The sequence below is a fragment of the Vipera ursinii genome (genome assembly GCF_947247035.1).
Source record: "Vipera ursinii genome assembly, chromosome: 3".
In the NCBI taxonomy this organism is placed as follows: Eukaryota; Metazoa; Chordata; class Lepidosauria; order Squamata; family Viperidae; genus Vipera; species Vipera ursinii.
In genome coordinates this window covers 92,973,551-92,999,475 of record NC_139516.1, presented here as the reverse complement: position 1 = coordinate 92,999,475, position 25,925 = coordinate 92,973,551, and the positions used below count along the sequence as shown (strand labels likewise).

Below are 25,925 nucleotides of genomic sequence, written 5' to 3'. Positions count from 1 at the left end.
CAGGTATTTAGGTATTTATGCATTTATTTGGATTAATTGTTCTACCTAAGGTTGAAGTGTTAAAATGAATCCTATGAGGTTTTTAGCTCCATATGATGTTCTCTTAAATATAAAGCTTTAGTACCCAGAAGAGACAGCCCTCTTTCAGATGCAAAAGCAGAGTGTAAAGACATGAATTTAGGAAAGTACTGAAACAACTAAAGGACAAGTTCTAGCAGCCAGAAGGAGAAGAATTAATGTTTTTACACTGAGATTCCATTTCCCTCTAATTTAGATAAGAAAAAAGGATGACAAGAAACATTCTGAAAGTGTGGATTGCCCCCTACGTAAGCTATAATTTCTTCCAGTTCTTGAGCTTTGTCTATTAATGTATGTAAAATTTATAAAATGCCATCTTGCCTCCAATAATCACATCCTAAAGGAAAACACAGCTTCTGAAGAATTGCAGAGTATTCACTCTTTAGAAATCTAGAATGTCTGGAACTATAGACTGATCAGCAGCATTACTTACAACAGCAGAGACATACCATTAGGAATGACATCCAATAGTTTCAAGTTTTCAGCTTGCTTTGCAAATAGCCCTGACTACACAGCTTGTATAATTACATACTATGGAAGAGGTGATAATGCAAGCATGCTTTTGCATTCCAGGCAACATGCAGATGTGGGCAAAGGAATTGATCAGACACAGCTATTTTGTGATAAAGCACATGAGGTAAGTTGTTCCAAGTTTCAGTGCAGTAATGAGATAATTAGCCATATCTGCAGTTAGATGCATTCTATCTAGTCCTTTATTCACATTTATCTCTTCTGCCAGAATTTAGATTAGATGTTCCACTGCTGAAGGGATCCTGTCTCCATAAAAAAGGCAATACAGTGCTGTATCTGGTGTCATGTCAGTCAGAAGCAATGTCATCAAAAGCAAGTTTATAGAAAAGTGAAGGAAGAGCTGTCATACCACAGTACTGCAAAAAGTAAGGAGAAACAAAACAGTTGGAGACAAAGACTTGGTTTCTGGCATACTGAAAATGTTGCATGGCTTCCTATTGCAGCTAACAGAAGTAAAACTATCCATGGCATTGAAACTGAAGATAAAACAGAATAAGAAATCAGCATAGTTTACTTTGTCAAGAAATTGCAATAAAGTACTGAAACATTGTGGAATAGTGAAAATTAAAGCATTCTTCAGAACACCAAATGTTTATTTTCTTTGTCTTAAAAATAATGCTAAGGTGACTTTTGGTCTGGTGGGCAAATTTAGATTTTTTAAAACAATTTGTGAGCTTTCTTATAAAATGGCTGCCCTTATTCATAAAATGGCTGCCATGCGAAGTATGTCCTGTCAAAATGCCAGTTCATCAGTAGGCAAACTAGTAAAGGGGTCCTTGCCAGTCTAGAATAATATGCAATGTTTATCAAAGATAAGCAAAGCAGTAGGCTCTAATCACTCATTATTATTTTCAGCAAATGCCTCTGGGTATATGTAGTCTCTAAAAACATTCTTGGGAATAAGCATTATGTTAGAAATATGTTTGTAGAATTCCCTGAAAAGAATTAAAAAAGAACCTTGGAAACAAAATCACATGGAAGCCAAATTTACATCATAGGAGGTACGTATTTACTATAATCAAATGCCCTGTTATGGTTTAATAATACGACTACACATTATTAAAGCTCACATGCCTTTTCTTCTATTCCCTTCCTCTGAACAGGATATGCTTTTTGTGTTAACCATAATTAACAATATATGTCATCAAAAACTATGGTTTAATTTATCTTTGTTTTGAAGAAGCATGCTAAAAGCACTTAAAAAAACTGTGGAGAAAGGTCTCGTGACTCCATTGTAATGTAACAATACCTGCAGATTGGAAAGGCTATTGGCATAGCCTTTCATCCTAAATTAAATGCCTGGGTGTTTCAATAGAGAGCAACATGCCTCTCCTCTAATAGAGATTATACACTAGAAATTATAGCAGCAATATTTATTTATTTATTTATTTATTTAATTGATTTTATATACCGCCCTATTCCCGAAGGACTCAGGGTGGTTTACAGGATGAGTTAAAACAATACAAATAAGTACACTTTAAAATAGAATTAAATAAGACTAGCCCACAATTAAACAAATAATTAAAATTAAAATTAATTAAAATTAAAATTAAAATTAAAATTAAAATTAAAATAATTAAAATTAAAATTAAAATTAAAATTAAAATAATTAAAATTAAAATTAAAATTAAAATTAAAATTAATTAAAATTAAAATTAAAATTAAAATTAAACTCCCTCAGTCCAGGCCAGCAAGATCAAACAACCAAGTTTTAAGGTCCCGGCGAAATGAGTGAAGGTCTGGAGCAGTCCGAAGTTCTACCGGCAGTTCATTCCATAGGGCAGGTGCGCCCACAGAGAATGCCCTCCCCCTTGGAACCATCCGTTGGCATTCCCTAACCAGCGGAACCCTAAGGAGGCCCTCCCTGTGGGAGCACACAGGACGCTGGGAGGCTGATGCTGGCAGCAGGTGCTCCCTAAGATAATCCGGACCCATGCCATTTAGGGCTTTATAGGTCATCACCAGCACCATGAATCTCACCCGGAGGAGAATTGGAAGCCAATGCAGCTCGCGGAGAAGAGGTGTTACATGAGAGTATTGGGAAACTCCCATTACTACTCGCTCAGCTGCATTTTGCACCAGCTGAAGCCTCCGAGTGGTCCTCAAGGGCAGCCCCATGTAGAGAGCGTTGCAGTAGTCCAACCGGGAGGTAACGAGCACATGAGTGACTGTGCATAGGGCATCTCAGTCCAAATATGGTACGTTTATTTTGTTCTAGGTGCTATCTGATTATTGGAAGAGGTGAACTATGGACTTAATGCAACACCTGGCTCAAATCTGGGCCTTACCTTAATAATGATGGCTCAGAAAGTCTATATACTGTTTTCAGATAGCATATACATGTTTACATATACAACCTCATGCATAGTCTGCCTCCAAGGATACAAATAATAGCTGTTTGGATTCATGCTTTGCATAAAACCATAATATTATTTGGTTGTTTTTTTTTGAAAGAAAAATCTTCATCAGGGTCCAATCCAAGTCAGGAATAAACAAAATGGAAACTGTTTTAGAAAGGAGGTTGTAGTTTATTGAAGAGCAGAGCCAGACAGAAATGTGGCTCTGGGAAAGCGGGCCACATGTAGCTGGGAGCAGTGGGTTTTTATACCTTCTTGGGCTTTTGTGTTTGGAGTTGTTTCCTGTTCCTGTGGCATGAACTTTGACCTCAGCTTTTGTGTGTGTCCTTTTTGGTATTCCAATGGTGGTGGATTAATCCTATTATGTCCTAAAGGTCATATCCTGCTTCCCTGGGTTTGTGGCTGATGGCTATGTCCTGTGTTGGATTTTTTAGGGTGAGCGGTTGTTGATTTTAGGGATCTTTGTCTTTCTAATCCCATCAGCTCCAAGCTTCCTGGCTACAGTCTTTCTGAAAGGATTATCAGATCTGCATTTCTAAGTTGGCCTGCTTGGTTTCTGCTTGGGGGAGAGAGACTTGGGCCTGTCTTTGCCTAAAAGTTTTCATTATTCCTTTGTGGAAATATAATATTCTGTCCTTTTTAATATCCCACAAAATATTTCCTTCTGCAGTGGGGTGGGGGGCTGACTTCCCACAGTTCCTTCTCTAATTCTGGAAAGCCTTTGTGCCCTGGAGGAAAGTATCTGTGTTACTTTCTGCTTCTTATCCATGAAAATTTGACAGAGACACTGTTTTCTTTGATATTCCAGGATATATATGGATGTTCTTTGCTAAAAAAAATCAGGCTCAAATCTTAGCCATACCACAATGAATAAATGGATGCATGGTTATATCTCAGCTTGGAAGCCATTATTAACTCTCATATATTTTCTTTAGGTTGCCATGCCATGTTGGATTGAGTTATGTTGCACACTGGAAACTGGGCATGGCACAGCTGAGGTTAGAAATCCTGGATCTGTGTTTTGAGACAACTTTGAATAGAGCTGATCAATTTGGCAGTACATTCTTTGTCAATGAGAACCAACATTCTGAATTAGTAGATTTAAGAAGTGGCCAAACACCAAATGAACTGAAAACTTTTTCAGACCTTATGTCAGTTTTGCTAATGTTGTTTCGCTGATGATTTAAGTGAGTGATGAAGCCGAAGTCCTGAAGTGATTAAGCAATCACTTTGAATATCCCTTTTCTTCAAAGGCACAAACAATCCTCTGTCCATCAGTTAATTGCACTTGCCCAGATCTAGTTATTATGTAGAGGTCTTGGATTAGGCAAACTATTTTGCAATATAGGCTTATTTTTCCTGCCTTATTTATTGTGGTTAAAATTTAAGATGATTAGGATGCAACATGTTAAGTAACTATTCTGAAGATTTCAGGAGCCATTGCTTTGCCAGCTGAAAATTATAGGGTGAATCCAAATATGTCTATTTAATCTCAATATCATATCCAATATGAACATTTTTGGACTTTCAGCCATGGATATAAAAATGTCTTGAAAAAGGGAATGGATATAAAAATGTCTTGAAAAAGGGAATTTGCAGTGTTTAATCCTTGAATAGAAATTACAGTTGTAACATCTACTATACCACACAGATAATAAAAAGAAACCTATGTGGATCTTGCTCCTATGAAATGCAGTTTTTGTTCTGAGCCTCAGGGTTACCTGTGGATCCTGAAATATCTATCCATCCATCCATCCATCCATCCATCCATCCATCCATTCATCCATCATTTCACCTGCTACTTTTGAAAACTGAAGAAGCTGTATATCCTTCCAAGGTGATATCTAGCAATATTGAGATAGATGACAATAAGCACTGAAGAATCATATGAGATTTGTCAGGATCTTTTATTTTTCTCCTGATCTAAGATGGCGGCGCCTGGAATGGCTGCGGCTGCATTGGCTCTTGAAGGCAAATAGTTTTGGGAGGGATAGTAAGGGCTATAGGCCACATGATCAGGAAGATTTTAATGTGTTTGAGCAACATGGTGGAACTAAGGTAACATACGACATACGACCAACAATCTTTGCTGGCATGGCAAGTTTCTAGTTGTTTTGGAACTGTTGGTGAGGCCGTTAAAAGTCATTGGCACTGTTTGAATTTGTTCTACCAGCAGCAAGATCTGACTGCTGGCCCAGTGATGGATTGTATTGCAAATCAGGGCTGTTTCCAGAGGAGGCAGAGGAGGAGAGGACCTGGAGCTTATGGAGTGAAGGAACTGGATGAGGCTGTCAGCAGGCCCAGAGGAAGAGAGAGAGGCTTTTGGAGGAGTTGGTGGCGGCGGCAGCAGCGTGCTCCAGGGGCGAAAAGAAGCAAGGCCTCTTTAAGGAAAAGGTGGAAGAGTCAGGATCAGAAAAAGGAAAGAAGGCGAGGTTGTCAGAATACAAGCGAATTTGAGGGCTAATCCGCATGGAGCCCTGTTAGGTTCAGATAGACGAATGACTCAGTGAGGTTTAACAGTAAGAACGTTTATTAATACACATATGTCAACTGTCAACTGTCAGAATAACTCCGGCTTATATAGTCGGGCCGTTTGAACTGTATCCAATCCCCAGCCCGGACTTTCCCGCCGTTACAACATTAACCAATAAATGCAACCGGGCTTCCCGCTTCAAAGAAACCTTTTGCAAATAATCTACTGACACAACACCCCTTCCCCCCCCCAGTTGATGTTATTTGTTGACGTAATCTCTCAAGTATTTTGGTGGCTTATGGACCCTTGATGGGTATCTATTGGACTTGCAACTTACATCATTGTTAACAGACTGGCTAATTGTTATGGCCCTAGAATTTTGGGTCACTGGCTCTGAAGATTCTCTAACAGCAGATTGTTGTTGCTGTTGTGGCTGTTGTTGTTGTTGTTGTTGTTGTTGTTGTTGATGTTGCTGTTGTTGTTGTACAGGTACTACTGGCCTTTCCATAGTAAACAACTCCCAATCGATTTGACTATGCTGTGGAGTTGCTACAGATAACCAGGGTTGAGTTTCCACTTCCCCCCCACTAACTGAAGAGTCATGTTGGGTAAGCCAAGATGCAGTATCACTCCTGTGTTCTATTTGACTCCCATTGACTGACACACTTTTGGGAACCCTCTTCCTTAATTGATCAATATGTCTTTTGCTTACTCTATTCCCTTCCCCCTCAATGGTGTAAGACAACGGCCCCAATATGTCAGTGACTACCCCTGGAACCCATTTGTCCCCCGGTCCATAGTTTCTGGCCCAAACTAAGTCTCCAATGTTGAGGGACCTGTTTGGGATGTCAGGTTCAGCACTTGAGGGTAATCTGTCAGGGTGTAACCTGTCCAGTTTAGTGGTTAGCCGTCTGCCCCACCTCATTTCCGCAGGGCTTTTCCCAGTAGCCGTGCAAGGGGTTGTGTGTTGGGTCAGCAAAAAGTCTGCAAGTCTTTGGTGCCAGTCGCCTCGGATGATTCGCTTCAGGGCGTCTTTAGTGGTTCTAACGTTGCGTTCAGCCAAGCCGTTGGTGGAAGGGTGGAAGGGTGCCGATGTTGCGTGTCTAATCGAGTTGGCCTTGAGGAAATCCTGAAATTCAGCAGAGGTGAATTGGGGCCCATTATCAGATACAATCACATCAGGTAACCCATGAGTGGCAAAGAGGCCCCTCAAAACCTGTATTGTTCTAGCAGATGACATAGAAGTAACAGGCACAACCTCCAACCACCGGGAGAAGCTGTCCACCACAACTAGGAAGGTTAGGCCTTGAAATGGCCCCGCAAAATCAATGTGAATCCGAGACCATGGATTCCTGGCCATTTCCCACTTATGCGTGTGCGCGTGTGCCTGTTCAAGCCTAGAGCGCTGACACTGATAACACCCTGAAACACACTCTTCTATTGCCTTATCTAACCCCGGCCACCACAAATGACTTCTGGCTAATGCCTTCATGCGGACAATCCCTGGGTGACCTTCATGTAATTCAGTTATAACAGTATTCCTGTGAAGTTCAGGAATGACAACTCGGTTACCCCATAATATACAACCCAAGTGAGAAGATAATTCATCTTTCCTTCTAAAATATGGAGTGTAGTTAGGGTCAGGGTTTTTACTTGGCCATCCACCTAGTACCCAGGTCATAATCCTATTGAGAATACAGTCCTTTTTAGTGGCCTCAGCTATTTCTCTAGCTGTTAAGGGGCATTCAGGTATTTCGTGTAGTGACAGAATTTGTCCAACCGGCGCAGGGTCACCATCAGTGTTAGTTAAAGGTAGTCTGCTAAGAGCATCCGCATGACCCATTTCTTTACCAGGTCTATGTTGCAAGGAAAATGAATATGCAGAGAGGAAAATTGACCACCTCAGCATCCTGGGAGACATTATCTGGGGTGTCTGTTTATCAGTGGTAAACAGTCCCAGTAATGGTTTGTGGTCAGTGAATATGGTAAAGTTCCTACCATAAAGGTAATCATGGAACTTTTTTACTCCTGCCACGATAGCTAATGCTTCTCTATCAATCTGTGCATAATTCCGTTCAGCTTTGGTAAGCGTCCTGGAATAGTATGCAATTGGCTTTTGATTACCCTGACTATCCATGTGGCTGATGACAGCCCCTACACCATAAGGTGAAGCATCACAAGCTAAATAGATCGGTTTGTTCTCAATAAAATGTGTAACCGTGGATTGGCTAGATAAAATATCTTTTAAGGTTTGAAAGCTGATTCTATGTTTTTCTTGCCACTGCCATGGGGTTTTTCTATCTAATAGTCTGTGTAATGGTTCAGCGATGGCAGCTTTATGTGGCAAGAATGTGTGATAGAAATTGACTAATCCTAAAAAGGCTTGTAATTCAGCCTTGTTTTTAGGTTCAGGGGCTAATTTAATTGCTTTAATTTTTTCAGCTGTAGGGTGAATTCCCTTTTCATCTATTCTAAACCCTAAGAATTCAGTGGATTTAACTCCAATACAGCATTTTTCCTTTTTTAATTTGAGTCCAGCCTCTCTAAATTTCCCCAGTACCTGTTCCAGACGCTCAGCTAAAATTTCTTCAGTTCTTCCAGCAATCAGGACATCATCAAAGTAAGGGCATACACCAGGTATGCCCTTCAAAGTCCTCTCCATCACCTCCTGGAAGATGCCTGGAGCTGCTGCAATACCAAATTGCAATCTGTGGACTCGGAACGCCCCCTTGTGGGTAACAATAGTTTGAGCTTCAGCAGCTTCCCTGGAAACAGTGAGTTGCAAATACGCCTGTGCCAAGTCGAGCTTGGCAAAGATGGCGCCGTCCTGGATCGTCGCGAGGACCTGTTTCACCGTCGGGACCGGGTAAGCATGCTTTTTCATTCCTAAGTTCAGGGTGGCTTTGTAATCAGCACAAATCCTCACATCCCCATTGGGTTTTAGGGGTGTGACGATTGGTGTTTCCCACAAGCCACCCTCGACCGGTTCTAATACGCCTTGGCCTACAAGCTTATCGAGCTCGGCCTTGATTTTTTGCTTAAGGGCGAAAGGCACCCGTCGGGCCTTAAGCCTAATGGGTTTAACTGCCGGGTCTAGATTAAAATTAATTGGGGGCCCTTTATATTTACCTAAAGACCCATCAAATACGTCTGCGAATTCATCGCAGACAGATTTGAGGGTCTTATTATTATTAATGGTATTTATTCCCCCAACCCAAATTCCCAGGGCTGGGAACCAATTAAGACCAATTAAACTAGTTCTATGGCCTTCGGTGACTAACAAGTCTAAGAAGCCATTAAACCATTTATACTTAACTTTAAGGGTGACCTTCCCTTTAATATTTATTGGGTTTTTTTTGAAAATCAGCTAATTGAATTTTAGTTGAACTAAGTGGAAATTTTCTGCCACTTTTAAGTTCAATATATTTAAGGGTCTCATTGGAAATTATTGATACTGAGGCCCCAGAATCGACTTCCATTTTGCAAGGGATTCCTTGCAGATGGACTACGATTTTTAATTTTGGCCTCAGAATATGGTTTATTTTTGACTTCCCTATGTGGTTGACTCGTGCCACCTCCCCGCGGTTGGGCTAACATGCCAAAGGTCTGGGGGTCTCCTTGCCACTATAGTAGGGGGTTACCTTACCTTCGGCCCAAATGTCGATTTCGTGAAGACGATTGTCGCGAGGACGTCCCTGGCAAATGGCCTGAATGTGGCCGGTCTTTCCGCACATTCTGCACTTAGCAGAGCGGAATCTGCATGTTGCTCTGGGGTGGTTGCCCCTGCAGCTTCCACATCTGGTGTCGCTGTCACGCGGTCTGGTCGGGTTGTCTCTCGGTTGTCGTTGTGGTGCTGTTGGTTGAAATCGGCGTCCCGGTTCTGGTCCTTCGCTGCGAGAGGGTCTTGCCGCCATTTTCCCAAATCTTCGGGTGACTTCGGCTATGTCGGCTTCCCATTGTTGATCCACCTCCCCAGTGTCCACACGGCTTTCTAGATTTATTTCGGCTGAAGCAGCCATGCTATTGCGGGGGGGGGGGTCGCGACTTCCAGTAGATTCATAAGTTAAAAGTTCGTCAAGGACTTCTTGTAGATCGCCGGTGGGCTTAGCGATAATACGATTTTGTAACTGTTCATCTCGCAAGTCCAGCACCACTCTATCTCGAATCCTAATTTCAAGATTGTCATATTTACAGCGTAATGCTGCTTCTCTGACCGCAGCGACGAATTTCGTGATTGACTCGCCCGGTCTCTGATTGCGTTTTTCGAAAATGCACCGCCAATAGAGTTCTGATCTTTTCGGCGTAAAATGTACTTTTAATTTGGCTTGTAAATCAGCGTACGAGACGCTAGATACCGGCATAGGTTGACAGAGTCCAACGGCAACCCGGTACACGGGTGTGCCACTGATGGTCAATAAGGCAGCAGCCTTCTTCCGGTCGTCGGTTATGCCGTTAACGAGCAAAAACCCTTCGACCTGTCCAACATACTCTTCCCAATCCTCTGGGTAGTTTGGATCAAATTCTTTCAAAGAGCCAAGTTGCGCCATTCGGAGGTTTGTTTAATTCCGCCGCGGCCGCTAGTGGTTGACTGTGTATTTTTAAATTTTACCGCCTTACGCTCAGCTGATTGTCGCTGATCCTTCACTAGTCCGCCGTCAATCCCACCTTCGTCGCCACTTGTTAGGTTCAGATAGACGAATGACTCAGTGAGGTTTAACAGTAAGAACGTTTATTAATACACATATGTCAACTGTCAACTGTCAGAATAACTCCGGCTTATATAGTCGGGCCGTTTGAACTGTATCCAATCCCCAGCCCGGACTTTCCCACCGTTACAACATTAACCAATAAATGCAACCGGGCTTCCCGCTTCAAAGAAACCTTTTGCAAATAATCTACTGACACAACAAGCCCCATTTCCATCTGTCCTGTGTGCCATCGTTCACTCCCTAGAGACTAAAATGGACAATGTGAAATTTGAGCGGGCCACGAACAAGAAGTATATATCGGAGGTGGTGACCCTTTGAGAGCTGTATGCAACGAAATTTCATTTTGATGTATGTCGATTGGTGTACATTCAAAGTGACAATAAAGTTATCATTATCATTAATTCCTTAGATTAGCCTTTCCCAACCTCTTATTCTGAAAACTAGGTTGAAATTTGTACAGAAGGTTGCTTTTGAGAAGAACTATCCAGTTCATTTTGGAAATCCACTTTGGCATAATTTGTTGGCCACTATATTATTTTCTGTGCTCTAGTTTCAATTTTTGATGGATTTCCAGTGACACTTGGTTTCATTACCACAGGATATATAGTAAGAATGACACTATATAAAAGTTACATATGTTCCTTAAGTAACATTACATGTTTTATGAATAATGTCCCAAATTTATTTATTTACAATTTTTATTAGACTACAATACTTCACTTCAAATATTTCTCAAATGATTAAGAATTTTATATACAATCACACTGCTTCTAAATTAGACATGACATTTTAAAACTTTAAAAAAATATATTATCCGTGACTACTGAAATTATCTACTAAAATACTATAAAATACCATAATCTTTGTTACCAGACGTTTGTCTCATAAAATAGCTTCTTCTCTCTCACTTTAACCCTGCAAAATCAAACTAGCTTGTCAATATATATATTTTCAAGTCCAGATTGTACATGACATCTTTTTTGGGGTCTCCCATTGTGTCATTGTTCCACCCATACCAATGATATGTGGTATCTCACTTCATTTCATGATTGTATTTTATGATTATAATTATTACTTGTTGCTTATATGTACACTGAGAGCTTATGCACTGGAGACAAATTCCTAGTGTGTGTCCAATCACACTTAGCCAATAAAGTATTCTATTCTATTCTATTCTATTCTATTCTATTCTATTCTATTCTATTCTATTCTATTCTATTCTATTCTATTCTATTCTATTCTATTCTATTCTATTCTATTCTATTCTATTCTATTCTATTCTATTCTTTGGAAACTGAGTAAATCAGCCAGCTATTTCAGTATAATGGATATTTTTCAATTACTATCAATACTGTAGATATTCAATATCAGGTTGCGTTATAACCAAGTGTACCTGAAGCTAGAGCAAAACCTGTTGCTCACTCAAGGTGAATGAAAAACTAATGGCTGGTTTGGATCCCAGTAATTTTTATTCCCCAAAGCATTTGGGTTGTGTGATTTGATCATTTACACATATAGTTGATTACAAGGATTGGGATCTGGAATGCTTTGATTCATGGACTTACAAAAGTTTGAACACATTTAAAAAACATATGTTCTGAACTGAAATGTGCCAGCAGGATAAGCCATGTTGCAAGTGATCCTTGTTCTGTATTTTGAAGGCATACTGTAGAAAACAATAATCAGATACTTCATACTTTTTGATAGATATTTTCTATCAAGGTTTTGTTGAAAGATGAATTTCTAATGTTTTATTTTCTAGAAATAATTCACAAACTTGCTTACTCAAGTTGTGTGTGTGTGTGTGTGTGTGTGTGTGTGAGAGAGAGAGAGAGAGAGAGAGAGAGAGAGAGAGAGAGAGAGAGAGAGAGAGAGAGAGAGAGAGAGAGAGAGAGAGAGAGAGAGAGAGAGAGAGAGAGAGAGAGAGTGTATTACCTTAAACTGGAAAAAACCAATACACGCAAAGCTGATTTTCAGTAGGCTGTGAAAGCTTTCTACATATACTATTGGAAACCTTTTTTGGATGGTTTCCTTCTTCTTCTTCAGAGCCAACAAGAAATGATCCTATTCTTGTGAACATGAGAGTCATGTTTTCAATTTTCCAGTTCAGGAAGGTCAAACCTGTTTCACATTGCAATTAAATCTTGCTGAAGGTGGAAGAGCAAGCAGGGTGTACCTCTTTAAACTTGTGCAGGGTGCCTTGGAACTGGTATTTCCTGAATATGGCACAGGTTTTGACTCCTGGCGACTGCCTGGACAAGTCCCTGTACTTTTCTTGGCAAGATAGTGACTGGCTCAAGGTCACCTAGCTGGCTTTGTGCCTAAGGTGGGCCTAAAATTTATGGTCTCCCAGTTTCTAGTCTGGTTCCTTAATCAGTATACCAAATTGTCTGTCTTAAAGATAATTATATCCCCAACAACCTATAAAGATAGGTCAGATTTTCAGAGTTTCAGAAAGACAACAGAATAATAGAGTTGAAAGGGAGGTCCAAGCAGGGAGCCCTATAACATGACAACATTCTTTACAGTAAATGCATCTTTATAGAAGCTTAAGGAAATGAATGAATGAACCTTTATTGTCAAAGTACAACCATGAATACATTGAGATTGGCTATGAAAAAATGTAGGAGATAAAAGAGCTATAAGAGATAGAAGGAGTTTGATCCTGGTCAGCTAAAGGTTGACTCAGCCTTCCATTCTTACGAGGTTGGTAAAACCCTAAAATGACCTAGATTGTTGAGGGCAATATGCTGACTCTGTAAACCACTTAGAGAGAGCTGTAAAGCACTATGAAGTGGTATATAAGTCTAAGGGCTATTGCCATTGTTAGAAGAATAATAGCATAACCTCATTTCATGGAAATGAAACCAATTTCATTGACAAAACAATGGGCACAGGCCTGCCAAGTGCTAATCTAAAGCCAATTCAGCTACTCTTGCTGGAAAAAAGAATAGGGAAAAATATCACTGCAGCTTGCTGTAGAGTCTAAAACTGCTATCTTCTTTCCTAAAAAAATTGCTAGGAAACATGGTTGTTTCTCTTTTCTCAGAGCTCATGAGATTTTGTTCATATTTGTTTTAATGTGCACGTAGTCCAGGGATAGGCAACCTCGGCTCTTTTATGACTCTTGGACTTCAACTACCAGAATTCCTGAGCCAGCATGGCTGGCTCAGGAATTCTGGGAGTTGAAGTCCATGAGTCATAAAAGAGCCGAGGTTGCCTACCCCTGACCTAGTCTGTTATTATATCATGTGTTGTATTAGATTCATTGCATTATTTATATTAGATAGGTTTAGTTTGCCATTTTTAATGTTCATTTATGATTTTTGTTCCTCTTTTTAGAGATTAAAAAGGTTTTAAAAAGTATTTTAATGTTTTTATGTAATTTAATTTTTGTATTTTTAATGCTTTTAAATTCCTTATACCCCACCATTGTTATGCTGGTCTTTGACCATAATTAAAGTTGATAGTGTTATGTATTGAGCTCAATTGTAACACCATGTGGTAAGCTGGAGCTAGCAAACGGTTGTCCAGCAACTAAGACTCCCCATCTCCAGTGCTGCTATTGGCTGCCCCTAGGCAGCAATGGGTTGCTTTAAACCTATTGGCTGTCACCTAGGGGCCAGGCTATAAATTGCTGCAGGCTGCAGCCCAGTTCTCAGTTCAGATCCTGCAAGCAAATAAACATGACCATTGCTGAACTCACTTGCCTCATCTCCATTCCTGCGCAATGAACTCACTACACAACACTGGTGATGAGGATGGGATCCTGCTTCTCCGAAAGAGCTGAAGTTCACTGGGGAGAGGCAGCACACACCTGGTGGGAAAGTTCGATATCAAGTGTCTGGAGGGATGGCCATCCTACTTGTCCCAGGTAGAAAATTACCTCTGGGCAAATCAGGTTGCAGAAGATGGGCTGAAGGCTGCCACACTGCTCTGTGTGTGCGGCCCAGCCACATTCGACCTGGCTGAAAATCTGTTCGCCCCGACGCCACTGGAGTCAGTCTCCTACACTGAGCTTAAGAAGAAGCTGGGAGAACATTTCCAGCTGTAGATGTCGGTGATTGCTTGGCATTACAAATTTGAACAGCGAATGCAGCAGCCCAGTGAGACAGCATTAGAATACATCACAGCCTTGAGGCAGGCCGTGGACGTTGAAGAACGACTGCGAGACTGCCTCGTCTGCGGCCTACGAAACCGAACACTGCAGCAAAGACTGTTTGCTAGACTGAATTTAACCTTCACTGAAGCCCAGGACGAAGTCATGGCAGACGAAGAAACAGTACACCACGAGGATGCCAAATGCTCAGAGGAATCATCAGAGGAAGAAGATGCCAAAGTCAACAAGCTACACAAGCAGCCCAACACACAGCACCACAGCAGCAAGCAACAAGAGACTCCTTACAAGGCAGTTCTCTTACCTAGATGTAAAGGTTGTGGTGGCAGCCACCAATGTGCTGATTGCAGATTCTGGTCAGCCATGTGCAGGGCCTGCGGCAAAACCGGCCACATCGCAGCAGTTTGCAGAGCTCACCAGAGGGACCGGCCACTGAAACACCAGTCGGAAGATCCGACCAGGAAAGGTACCGGGGCCCAGGGACCGTTTAGTGTGGGGTTTTGTAAAAGCCGCAGAAGTGTATGCCACACTGGGGCTCAACGCCCCCTCAAACCAAAATTTAAACTTCAGGTGGAGCTACAAGGCATCCCCTGTAAAATGGAGTTGGACACAGGCTCAGCTGTCTCCATTATTTCCCTGGACACATTTAATTTTGTGTGCACTCGCAGTAGAAAATATGCCAAGCTAAGGCCCTCCGACATAATTTTAACTGATTTTCAAAGCGCTAAAGTCAAAGTTAAAGGGGAAGCCACCTTGGCTGTAAAATTTAAAGGTTTTATGGGCACCTGGATGTCATAGTAGTAGGGGGCCAGAGAACAAGTCTAATAGGACTCAATTGGTTTGATGCTTTAGGCATTCAAGTAACCGGTATCAACTGGACACAAGCTGCGAATCTAACGTCAGTTTGCGAGGACATTGCAGATGTTTTTGATTCAGCCCTAGGAACATACACAGGCCCGCCTATTTCATTCAAGGTAGATCCCAGTGTGGTCCCCATTAGGGTTAAGCCTTGAAGGGTCCCCTTTGCCCTCAAACATAAAATTAACTCAGAAATAGACAAGCTTGTAGAACAGGGCATTTTACAACCAGTTGATGGTGGGGAGTGGGAAACTCCTATAGTCACACCACTCAAGGCCAACGGAAAAATTAGAATATGTGCAGACTATAAATGTACTATTAACAAAGCCCTTAAGCAACACGCATACCCTGTCCCAGTGGTGAACCACATTTAACTTCTTTGCAAGGGGGCACTATTTTCGCAAAGTTAGATTTGGCACAGGCCTATCAGCAATTACTGGTCAATGAGGCCACAGCTGCAGCTCAGAGGATCGTGACTCACAGGGGGGCTTTCAAAGTGAAGTGTTTACAATTTAGGTTAGTGTTGCTGCAGGCATTTTCCAGGGAATCATGGAACGCACACTTAAAGGCATTCAGGGTGTTTGCCCTTATTTTGATGATGTACTAATTGCTGGAGAATCTACAGAGGTATTAGCCAGCAGGCTCAGAGCTGTCCTACAAAGGCTGCATGAAGCAGGCCTCAAATTAAAAAAGAGTAAATGTAGTATTGGGGTTTCTTCAACTAAATTTCTGGGATTTTGAATTGATGCTAATGGTATTCACCCTGCTGAGTCCAAAGTGAAGGCCATTCAATTGGCTCCTAGTCCTAAATCCAAAGGAGAGCTACAAGCATTCTTGGGCCTCCTCAATTTCTACCATGCATTTCTGCCTAACAAGGCCGCATTGGCAGAGTCTCTTCACAGGCTCTTAGATAAAAAAAGCTCCATGGAAATGGACCAGCATTCATGAGAAATGTTTCCAGGACCTAAAGGCACTATTGTCAGTTAAATCTACTGTAACTCATTTTAGGGAGTCTAAAGCAGTCTGTTTAGCATGTGGTGCATCTCCTTATGGGGTGGGGGCAGTCGAGTTATTTAGAAAAGAATGGAACACAAGTCCCTATTGCATTTTAAATGAGGACACTGTCCTCTGCTGAGCGTAACTACGCTCAAATTGACAAAGAGGCCTTAGCCATTGTAGCAGGAATTAAAAAATTCTATGACTATTTATATGGCAGTGACTTCACGGTCTTCACAGACCACAAACCACTGCTGGGACTCTTCACAACAGAGAAACAAACTCCCCACATACTTTCCTCAAGAATGCTGAGATGGTCTATTTTCCTGTCTGCATACACATTTAAGCTGGTTCACAAACCCGGCAAAGAAATGGGCCATGCTGATGACCTGAGCAGACTTCTACTGCCACTAACAGAACCAGACCCGGCCCCTGCGGACAGAATTCTGTCCATTCAGGACCTGCTAGAATTTCCCCTCCACGCTGGGGACATAACCGCAGAAACAGCTACAGATAGAACACTTAGTAGAGTGCTTTCATGGGTACTCACGGGGTGGTTAGATAAAAGCCCAGGCTCTGAGTTCCAGAGTTACTTTGTTAGAAGACACGAGCTATCAGCTCACAAGGGGTGCATCCTATGGGGGAACAGAGTCATAATTTCCTCATCAGTGAGAGATATTGTTTTACAGTCACTACATGAAGGCCATCCAGGGATTGTCAGAATGAAAGCTTTAGCAAGAAGCTACCTTTGGTGGCCAGGTCTAAACAAGGACATTGAGGCACAGGTACATGGATATTATGCATGCCATCAATCAAGTCCTGAAATGCCACATGCTCCAGTTCACAGGTGGGAGGAGACGCACACCCCCTGGTCTAGAATTCACATAGACTACGCTGGGCCCTTTCAGGGGCAGCTCTTCCTCATAGTAGTAGACAAATGGCTTGAAGTAATCCCAGTTGCAAACATGACTACTGCTAGGACCATCCAGGTGCTGAAAAAACTCTTTGCCACACATGGGTTGCCAGATGTCTTAGTTTCAGACAATAGGGCTCAATTCACTGCTGCTGAATTTCAGGCCTTTCTAAGAGCAAATCTCATCAGACACGCAATGTCTGCCCCTTTTTTCTGTCCTCTAATGGTCAAGCAGAACGTATGGTGAGGACAACAAAGGAGTCACTTAAATGCATAGTAACAGAGGACTAGCATCACAGACTGGCAGATTTTTTACTTTGCCAGCATTCTACACCCTGCACGGCTACAGGCAAAAGTCCTGCAGAACTTCATTGGGGGAGGCGACTGATCACTAAACTGGACAGGTTGCATCCAGAGAGAGTGGCAGCAGAAGCCTCTCGACCAAAACCCCCAAGGGGGCTGCAAGTGAGCGATTGGGTATGGGCCAGAAACTATGGACATGTGAATCTGTGGGTTCCTGGTAAAATTACCAAATCATCTGGTCCCCTCTCTTACAAAGTGGGGATGGAGGGAGGGTGAGTCGTCAGACGCCACATTGATCAACTCAGAAAACAGTTTCCAGAACGGCCATTAAGCGAGGACTGCATCATAAGTCCCTCCCAAAGTCCCCAAACTTGCAGCCAAGCCAGCCCACACATGGACTATAAAGACTCTTTCGTCATAAGCAATGAAGAATTGGGCATGGAGGAGGGGAATCCAGAAGTACAACATGGATTCCCTGACGGAGCAAGCCAACCAGATTTTAACAGCCACTGTGCCAACTCTGCTGAACAATCTGACTCTGGGGTTGGCCGACCCAGGGAGGCCATCCAGAGAGCACCTAATTCCTTTGACTCAAGTGCATTAAGGGACATTGGTCTGCCTGGCCCAATGGGTAAGCTGGTAGACCAGAAAGTGACTGGAACCCTGAGGCATTCCACAAGGGCACACAAGCCTCCTACTTATCTAGCAGATTATGTTGTAAAATAAAGGAACTATAATGTTGACAACTATAACGTTGTCTGTACTGTTGACTTGTTGCTGTACTGAAACAATAATGGAACTATGATGTTGTTAACTGTCTACTGTGCTGTTAATAGAAGCCTATTCATTCTGGTGTTAAAATTGTGTAACTTGCCTAACTGTTGCTATGATGTTAAATCATGTAACTTGTGTTGTTTTGCTAATTGTTGCTATGATGTTGTCTGTTCTAAGAGGGGAGGGGTGTTATGTATTGAGCTCAATTGTAACACCACGTGGTAAGCTGGAGCCAGCTAACGCTCTCCAGCAACTCAGACTCCTGGTTTCCAGTGCTGCTATTGGCTGCTCCAAGGTGGCAATGGGTTGCTTTAAACCTATTGGCTGCCACCTAGGAGCCAGGCTATAAATTGCTGCAGGCTGCAGCCCAGTTCTCAGTTCAGATCCTGCAAGCAAATAAACATGACCATTGCTGAACTCACTTGCCTCGTCTCATTCCTGCACAACGAACTCACTACACAACAGATAGTAATTATTTTCTCCTGGTTCTTATTTTGTATGGTGTTCTTTAATGTTGTTTATGTTCCCATGTAAGCCATGCAAAGGCTTCATAGGAAGATATTTTCACTGGACTTTAATGGAAGCATGGGAAGCTGTTCACAGGAGAACCGATACTTGCTGTTGGTTGCTTGAACTCCCACAGACTTCTCAGATGCTTTGTAATTAAGGTTAGTACATCCTTATTATGGGTGTCACCTGTGAACATTTATTCTCATTGTTTTTGGAAAGCACATTTTCCCCTCCAAAGACATGGAAGAACAATGGATGCTTCTCTAGATATTGCTGAACTCCAACTCCTGATAGTCCCTGCCAACATGGTCAACTTGAGCATGGTGGGAATCAGGATTTCAGGAGCACCTGCTAGGTCACACATTATGAAGTCATTTAATAATGGGCTACTGACTCTGGAGTAACAAACAGAAGATTGTTATCAGCTGTTATTGGGAATGTTATTGGGAAAAGTCCATTCTAGCCAGATTTTGTATTTATTGGCAATTTTTTAAAAAATCCTAATAAATAATATAAGAACTCTTGCCTTGGTCAGGGGATTGAACTAGAAGACCACCAAGATCCCTTCAGTCCTATGATTCTATGAAATATGAAGGCAGTGTAAAGCTTTAGTAGAGTGCTTTACTGTATTCTGAAGATATTCTACCAAGCAATACCCCCAAATTCAAAGAATAAAGCAAATGTGTCATATCATGTTATGTTTCTCCTGGGACCTTTTCTGGATCTTTAGTAGACAGAAAAGGCTTCTGTTGGAGAAAGCACTCCAAAGTGAATTCCTGAGGGGGAAAAAAATCACATCATCAGTGCATCTGCACAAGGCACACAGTGTCACCATTGCAATACAAAACCTCTACAGAACTGAGACTAGCAAACCCAAATTTTGAACACATTGTCATGAAACATAGCTTGAAAAGTATCCTTTAATTCAAAGTCCATATTGCTGAGTCTACTATTTATAGATTTTTCTTTGGAAATTTTGTCCCTCACCAAATCAGAGAAATGTATAATCTAAAAGATGATTTCTTTTCTCACTACATTTATATTTCATCTTTATTTTATACAACTCAGGGTGGTGTACATAATACCTACTTTCCCACAAAAAAAAATCTGTGAAGTGGATTGGTCTGAGAAAGAGTAACTGACCCAAAGTCACTCAGCTGGTTTTCATGCTATGAAAGGACTAGAATTGAGTGTTTGAGTTGCTAGACCACCACCTTCCCCACTAAGTGAAACTGTCTGTCTTAAAGGTCATTTTATCCCCAACAGCCCATTAGATCATAAAATAAAGGCAGGGCAGATTATCAAGGTTTTCATAAAGATGGAGTTCCTCAAATACCTTTTTGTAGTAGCTTACGTGAATGAAAGACTCTGAAAGGAATAATAGCAAAACCCAATTTCATGGAAATGAAATCAATTTAATTGATAAAAATATTTTAAAAAATCCTGGTAGCAGATGCAGAGTTGCTGATGGGCCCCAATATAATAAGGAGAAAGAGATCTAAGGAAACAAGACATGAAATCTTGTGTAAGGATGAATAATACTTTATAGAAGCTGCTGTAGAATAAAATTACATGTGGTTTTTCTTTTGTAGTGTGTAACTTTCAACAAAGCCTGAAATGTATAATTAGATTAACAAAATGTTAGTAGGTGGATTAAAAAGTGATAAATAATATTGGCAATTGAAACAAGTCTACCTTACATAGAAGATCTACAAGAACTAGTGCTACTAACCACAGGCCTCGTTGGCTGAGGCTGATAGGAAATGTAGTGAATGAATAGACAGAGAGCAATGGTTCCTTTAGTTCTGAGAGGCAACCAACATTAAAGCATAGAAGGTTATAATGGCACAGCTGGAAAAGATGGATTCTATTCGCACTCACACAAACACAAAAATGCCACATATGTTATTTCACTCTCCCTATTCTAGACCCCAAAATGGAAGACACAATTTTCATTAAAGGACCAGAAAAGAATCTAGAAAGATGATTGTTGATTCACATTAATTCAGCTCAAAAATTAGACACCCCATTATTAAAATGTTGGGAAAAAGACATTGGAGTTAGTTTTAAAAATTAATCCAATGGGGAAAAAAGTTAAATTACAATAACCTTTAAATGCATTATATCACTTCCTCGTCGATGCCTCTGTGATTTATCTGTAGTTATATATTACAAATGTTTTCTGGAGGTTCAATAGAGTTCCATCATAGGGTGCTACTTACTTTTTTTGGCTTCTTCAAGCTTATCTTTGGCCCGTTTTTCTGCCTGGAGAAGTTGCTGTATTCCCTGAGACTGGCTAGTCATTTTGCCTCCTTGAGTTCAGAAAATGCCTATGGTAACTACAAAGGAGGAAGAAGGCTTTATGGCGTGACACCATATTTATTCAACACTTCTTCTGTTGTGTCAATAATCAAATCATAAACTTTGCTCTGTTCCTTTCAGGATGAAGCCAGATTAAAAACCATGGAAGAAAACAAAAAGCAGGTGCAAAGAAGTGGATCAACTGGTTTGAGGGATTTCCTTCCCCCCCCACCATAGCTGCCCTCTTCAACATGGCTTATATGTAACTATCAACACAAAATCTTTGCCAGCTCTGTTTGACAGTGATATTTATGCAATGTTTAGATTAAAAATATCAAGGTAGCAGCATGATTTGAGTAAGTAAAACTCAGAAACCACCTGGATTTTTTTCCTTAATACTTGCTTGCATTGCAGATCTTTTCCTGTGCAGTAGCTGCCATTAATGCAGGCATATCAATCATTGATATTATATCCCCCACTTCTTTGTTTAATATTGCAGACATGAGCACTTAGGCATGTCAAGATCTCCAAAGTGACTACCATTACTAGGATTAAAAGTCAGGATATATGGATCATGTGATGACATGGCTTCCATTTTAGTATTTGGTATTGTTTGCACATATTTTTATTTTTCAGTTGTACATATATACATTTATACCCTTGATTTCTATTCTTGAGACAATAATAATACAGAAATGGTCAACAAACATTTCCAAAAAGATAAACATGATTTTCCAAAAGTGCATTAAAGCACACAAATATATGTAAATTCTATGCATTGAGACATTTTTGTTTAGTTTTTTTAAACAATTCATAGTCAATAGAATTACACATAGCTAGGACTAGTCCAATGAGGAATGATTATCCCTCTTCTCCTCCCCCCTCCCCCCATTTACTGGGTTTTCTGCTGCCTGCATCGCTCTTAAGGATTAGCCTGTGAAGAAGGCCTCAATAAATAAAGTTGTTCATAACTTTGTCTCTCCTTATAATGAATACCATTAGATTTTGATCTATGTTCTTCAGACTGAAGCAATATATATATATATATATATATATATATATATATATATATATATATATATATATATATATATATATATATATATATATATATATAATTACCATCCTGGCATGGGATGGCTTGAGACCCCTGAGCCACTTTGGTGCTGAAGTAGATGCTGAAGTCATATAGTGGAAGAAAGAAAAAGTATATAGTATTTTATCCTTTGAGCTCCTCTCCACTGTCTTTGGGCATATTCAGACATATATTTATATTTATTAAATTTTTATACATAGCAGACATTGTGCTATTAAGGTGTCAGTCTGAATCACATATATGTAAAAACAGGGGTTTGATTCCATTATTTCATTCAACAACTAAATATATATTTTTTACTCTCCTCCCAAAGATGTCCCTGATTGTTTAGTTTCCATATTTTGGCAGGATAGTTGTGATGTAGGGATTCACTTAGGGATTGCAAAGTAGGAGGTAGGGAGCTACCTATCCTGACTGATAGAAGCTTTTATCTACTTTTATCTGATTAAACCTTCCTTCCTTCCTTCCTTCCTTCCTTCCTTCCTTCCTTCCTTCCTTCCTTCCTTCCTTCCTTCCTTCCGTGAAAGGGAGTGTGTAGGATATCTATCTAAAATGCTAGAGCTGCTTTTATTTATTAAATTTTTTTACCCTGGCTTTATTACTTTATAAAAAACCCAATGCAGCAAATATACCTAATGTTCTTTCTTTCTCCTGTTTTGTCCACAACAACAATTCTGGGACCTAAATGGGGCTGAGAGAGCCAGCTGGCTTTCATGCATAAGGCAGGACTAGAATTCACAGTCTCCTGGTTTCTAGCCTGGTGCCTTAACTACTAGGCCAAACTGGCATTGTTTAGCTACATAGGTTTTTCCTGACACTTACTCTGGGAACAAAAATGCAAAGCAGCAAAAGAAAGTGAATTGAAACAATCTGTTTTCATTTGTCTACCAACCAATGGGCTTACTTTCCAGATATAAACCTAGCAGCCCAGCCAAGGCTCCATCTAGCCCCCTCCCCCCACACACCTCACTTCTGCTCTCTGGAATCTCCCTTCTCACTAGTTTATCAGTACCGTTCCCCATTCTAAAGACTGACTTCTCACAATTGCAGAAGCTTTCTCCTGCACACAGAATGCACCTACAGAAAAACATCTTTTTAACCGCTTCCTATTCAGAATGCCCAAAAGATGACAGATGCACTGTGTGACTTGCTTTTGCAGCCCAGCTGCTCCACCCCAGGTACAAATGGGTCTTGAACAATTGTGGTATTGAACTGCAGCATTCTGCCAGAGGTTCTCTTCCCCTTCAAAGATTATTATCTTCTGAAGAGGATTTCAAAGGCCAAATAATAGACTACATTCTGATCAAACTACCATGCATTTTCACTCTCTTCCTCATCACGTAAGGGTAGAACACAGGAAGAAGATCTGTGGCACAGTACTATTCCAATTAGAAGAAGAGATAAAAAAAATGTTTCTTTGGCTTCTTAAGAGTTAATAGGCTGTTGGTTTTCCTGTCCTTCGTTCAATTCTAAAAATGTCCCCTGTTAGAACTGGTTGCCAAGCATGGAACTATTTCATTATTCCTGAAACTGGCAATGTGCTAAGGAGCAGATGCACCATTTGCTTGGCCATTCATACCATTTGCCTTCAAATGCATGCATGCGCACACGGACCTCACACAAACATAGAGTATCCCTCCCTCCCCCTCCCACATTATGCATTGTTTACATGGCCAAGTAATCAAATAAGCATTTCAGCTTGTGGCAAACCAGCATTGCTTCCTTTCATGACTTTATGCAAATGGGATATCAGTGAATTCTATCTGTGACCATTACATGGAAGCCTGCCATTGCCCAAAAGAGGTAGACTTCCCAATTAGCAGCAGATTGACTTTATTATAGTTTCTACAGATGAGAAACTGGATTATTAATCTGTTGTTGGCCTGACAAACAAGTAAAGAGAACTTCATTATCTTAACACTTTTTGGAGAAACGTATAAAGAGATTTACAAATGAACACAGTTTTGTTGCTGGTCCAGAGGTAGGGGAGCTACTTTCTTTATTAACGAAACTTAGGAATCTTTGCAAAGACAAAAGGATGAATTTCATCTTTTCCATGCTTCAGTTTTTGGCAAGCAGATTGCAAACCCCTGTAGCTGTGAATGACAAGATGGGGAAAAACGACACAGATGGATAATGTGTATCACTAAGTAAACAATGGAGTTAGGATATGTTTAAACCACTGAGTAAAATTTGGGGCCTCTTCCTGGAGATTGAAGTAGCTGGATTTAGTATATGCTGCTCACTCTCTTTAGGGAGGTCAGAAAACCACCACCACCATCACCACAAAGCTCAGCTAATATGAAGAAAAGTGCAAATGGCACTTTTCAATGGAAATAGTTATTTGTTCCTAAAAACACTGATCCTGGTTATCTATAGTTGCCATTGTCCCAATCACTTCCTTCAGTTTAGCTAAAAAAAATGGAATGAACCCAGAGACTAAAAGAGTACATTTTTTATTTCCTAACCTGCATAGGCACTCTTTAGTTGCATCCTAACAAGAGGCTTAATCTGGATTTGCACCATTTTACACGCAAATTACATTTTATCACAAATTAACCAAACTTGGCTAGGTTTGCACAATACATGAAGTCACCCCAAAGGAAAAAAGAATCAAGATTAGATGTAACCAAAGTTAATAGGGCAGGGCAGAACCCATAGGAAGGGTGTTGGGTTCAAATCACCTTTTTAAGAAGGACTAAGGATAACTTGCTTCTGCCTTCTATTTCTTGGAACAGAGGCTGCGTAATTCTTATTACTACCAACCAGCTAACTTCTAACTTTTACCACGTAACCAGTGGTGGGATTCAGCCATTTTGCACCACTTCGGCAGAACCAGTAGCTAATTTTTTGCTGCTCAGGCCCAGAATGGACTTCTGGAAGCGGCATCCACACAGAGAACCAGTTGTTCACATATTTGAATCCCAGCACTGCACGTAACTACTACTTATAACCTTCTCTTTCTGCTAATTCTGGCACATGAGGGGTCACCCACATCCTGTGGGGTTTTTTTTTTCCAATTACTAGGTCAAATTCTAAGAAAAAAAAGTTATAGGGCTATTTCCCAGCGATATAGCATTGAGGCAAGGGACTACAGTACCATCTTCTTTCTCCCATGGAGATAAAGCTTAATTAAAGAAAATAATTTTTATAATTCAAATGTAAAACCCTTATTTCCTTTTAAATATGAAAATGCAAAAGGTTAGGGGAAAAAGATAGCTTCCTGAGCTGGGCAATGTATAACTAGCACCTTGTTTTTATTTAAAAAAAGTAAAATAAATCATACTCAGAACACAAATAAATCGACTCAGAACACAAATCACTAATTTTACTGCCTTGAGTGGGTTTTACAAGGCTTCAGTTTATCATGGCATAACAGTGAGAAAAATCTGTAAAACTCCAAAACATAATCCAACTACCCTGGCTAGGATAGGCCATTTTACAACTTATACAAAGAGATAAACATAATAAAGAATAAAAAAATTAATACACACAGAAAACATTCAAAAGATCTTATTGCAAGCTTCTGACAAAGTATTTATCTCTCTAGTGAAATAGCCCAAATTCTTGAAACAGGCATTCTGACTTATTCCCTTTTACCTGGAATTCACTCTTTCTCCATATTAGCAAATTTAAAAGTGAGCCTGATTAAAAACAGCACACTTACAGGGTAAGTCTTTGTTCTTGGTTGAGAAAGTTGTAAAAGCAAAGAGTGGTATAAATACTAGCGTGCATGTGAGATTGTAGGCCTGAGAGTTGGTGGGTTTGCATTGCTTTTGTTTTAAGCCAGTATCTTTCTAAAGCAAATTTAACTGTGTTATAGGTTGAGAAGTAAATGCCACTGTTTTCACCTTATGTGTCAATTGAAGAATTGCTGGAATTTTTGCATTTCAATTTTATCTTTCAAAA

General features: G+C 40.5%; 1 protein-coding gene across 1 annotated transcript in view; it reads right to left on the bottom strand.

The window, feature by feature from the left end:
• Window positions 1–21,091, bottom strand: part of ATP6V1G3 (ATPase H+ transporting V1 subunit G3) — a 37,724-nt gene extending 16,633 nt beyond the window's left edge. Inside the window, exon 1 of the mRNA XM_083359785.1 lies at window positions 20,842–21,091. Within this exon, the coding sequence (XP_083215911.1) occupies window positions 20,842–20,923 (82 nt within the window). The 5' untranslated portion in view covers window positions 20,924–21,091. The remainder of the gene's footprint in view (window positions 1–20,841) is intronic.
• Between the last annotated feature and the right edge of the window lie 4,834 nt (window positions 21,092–25,925).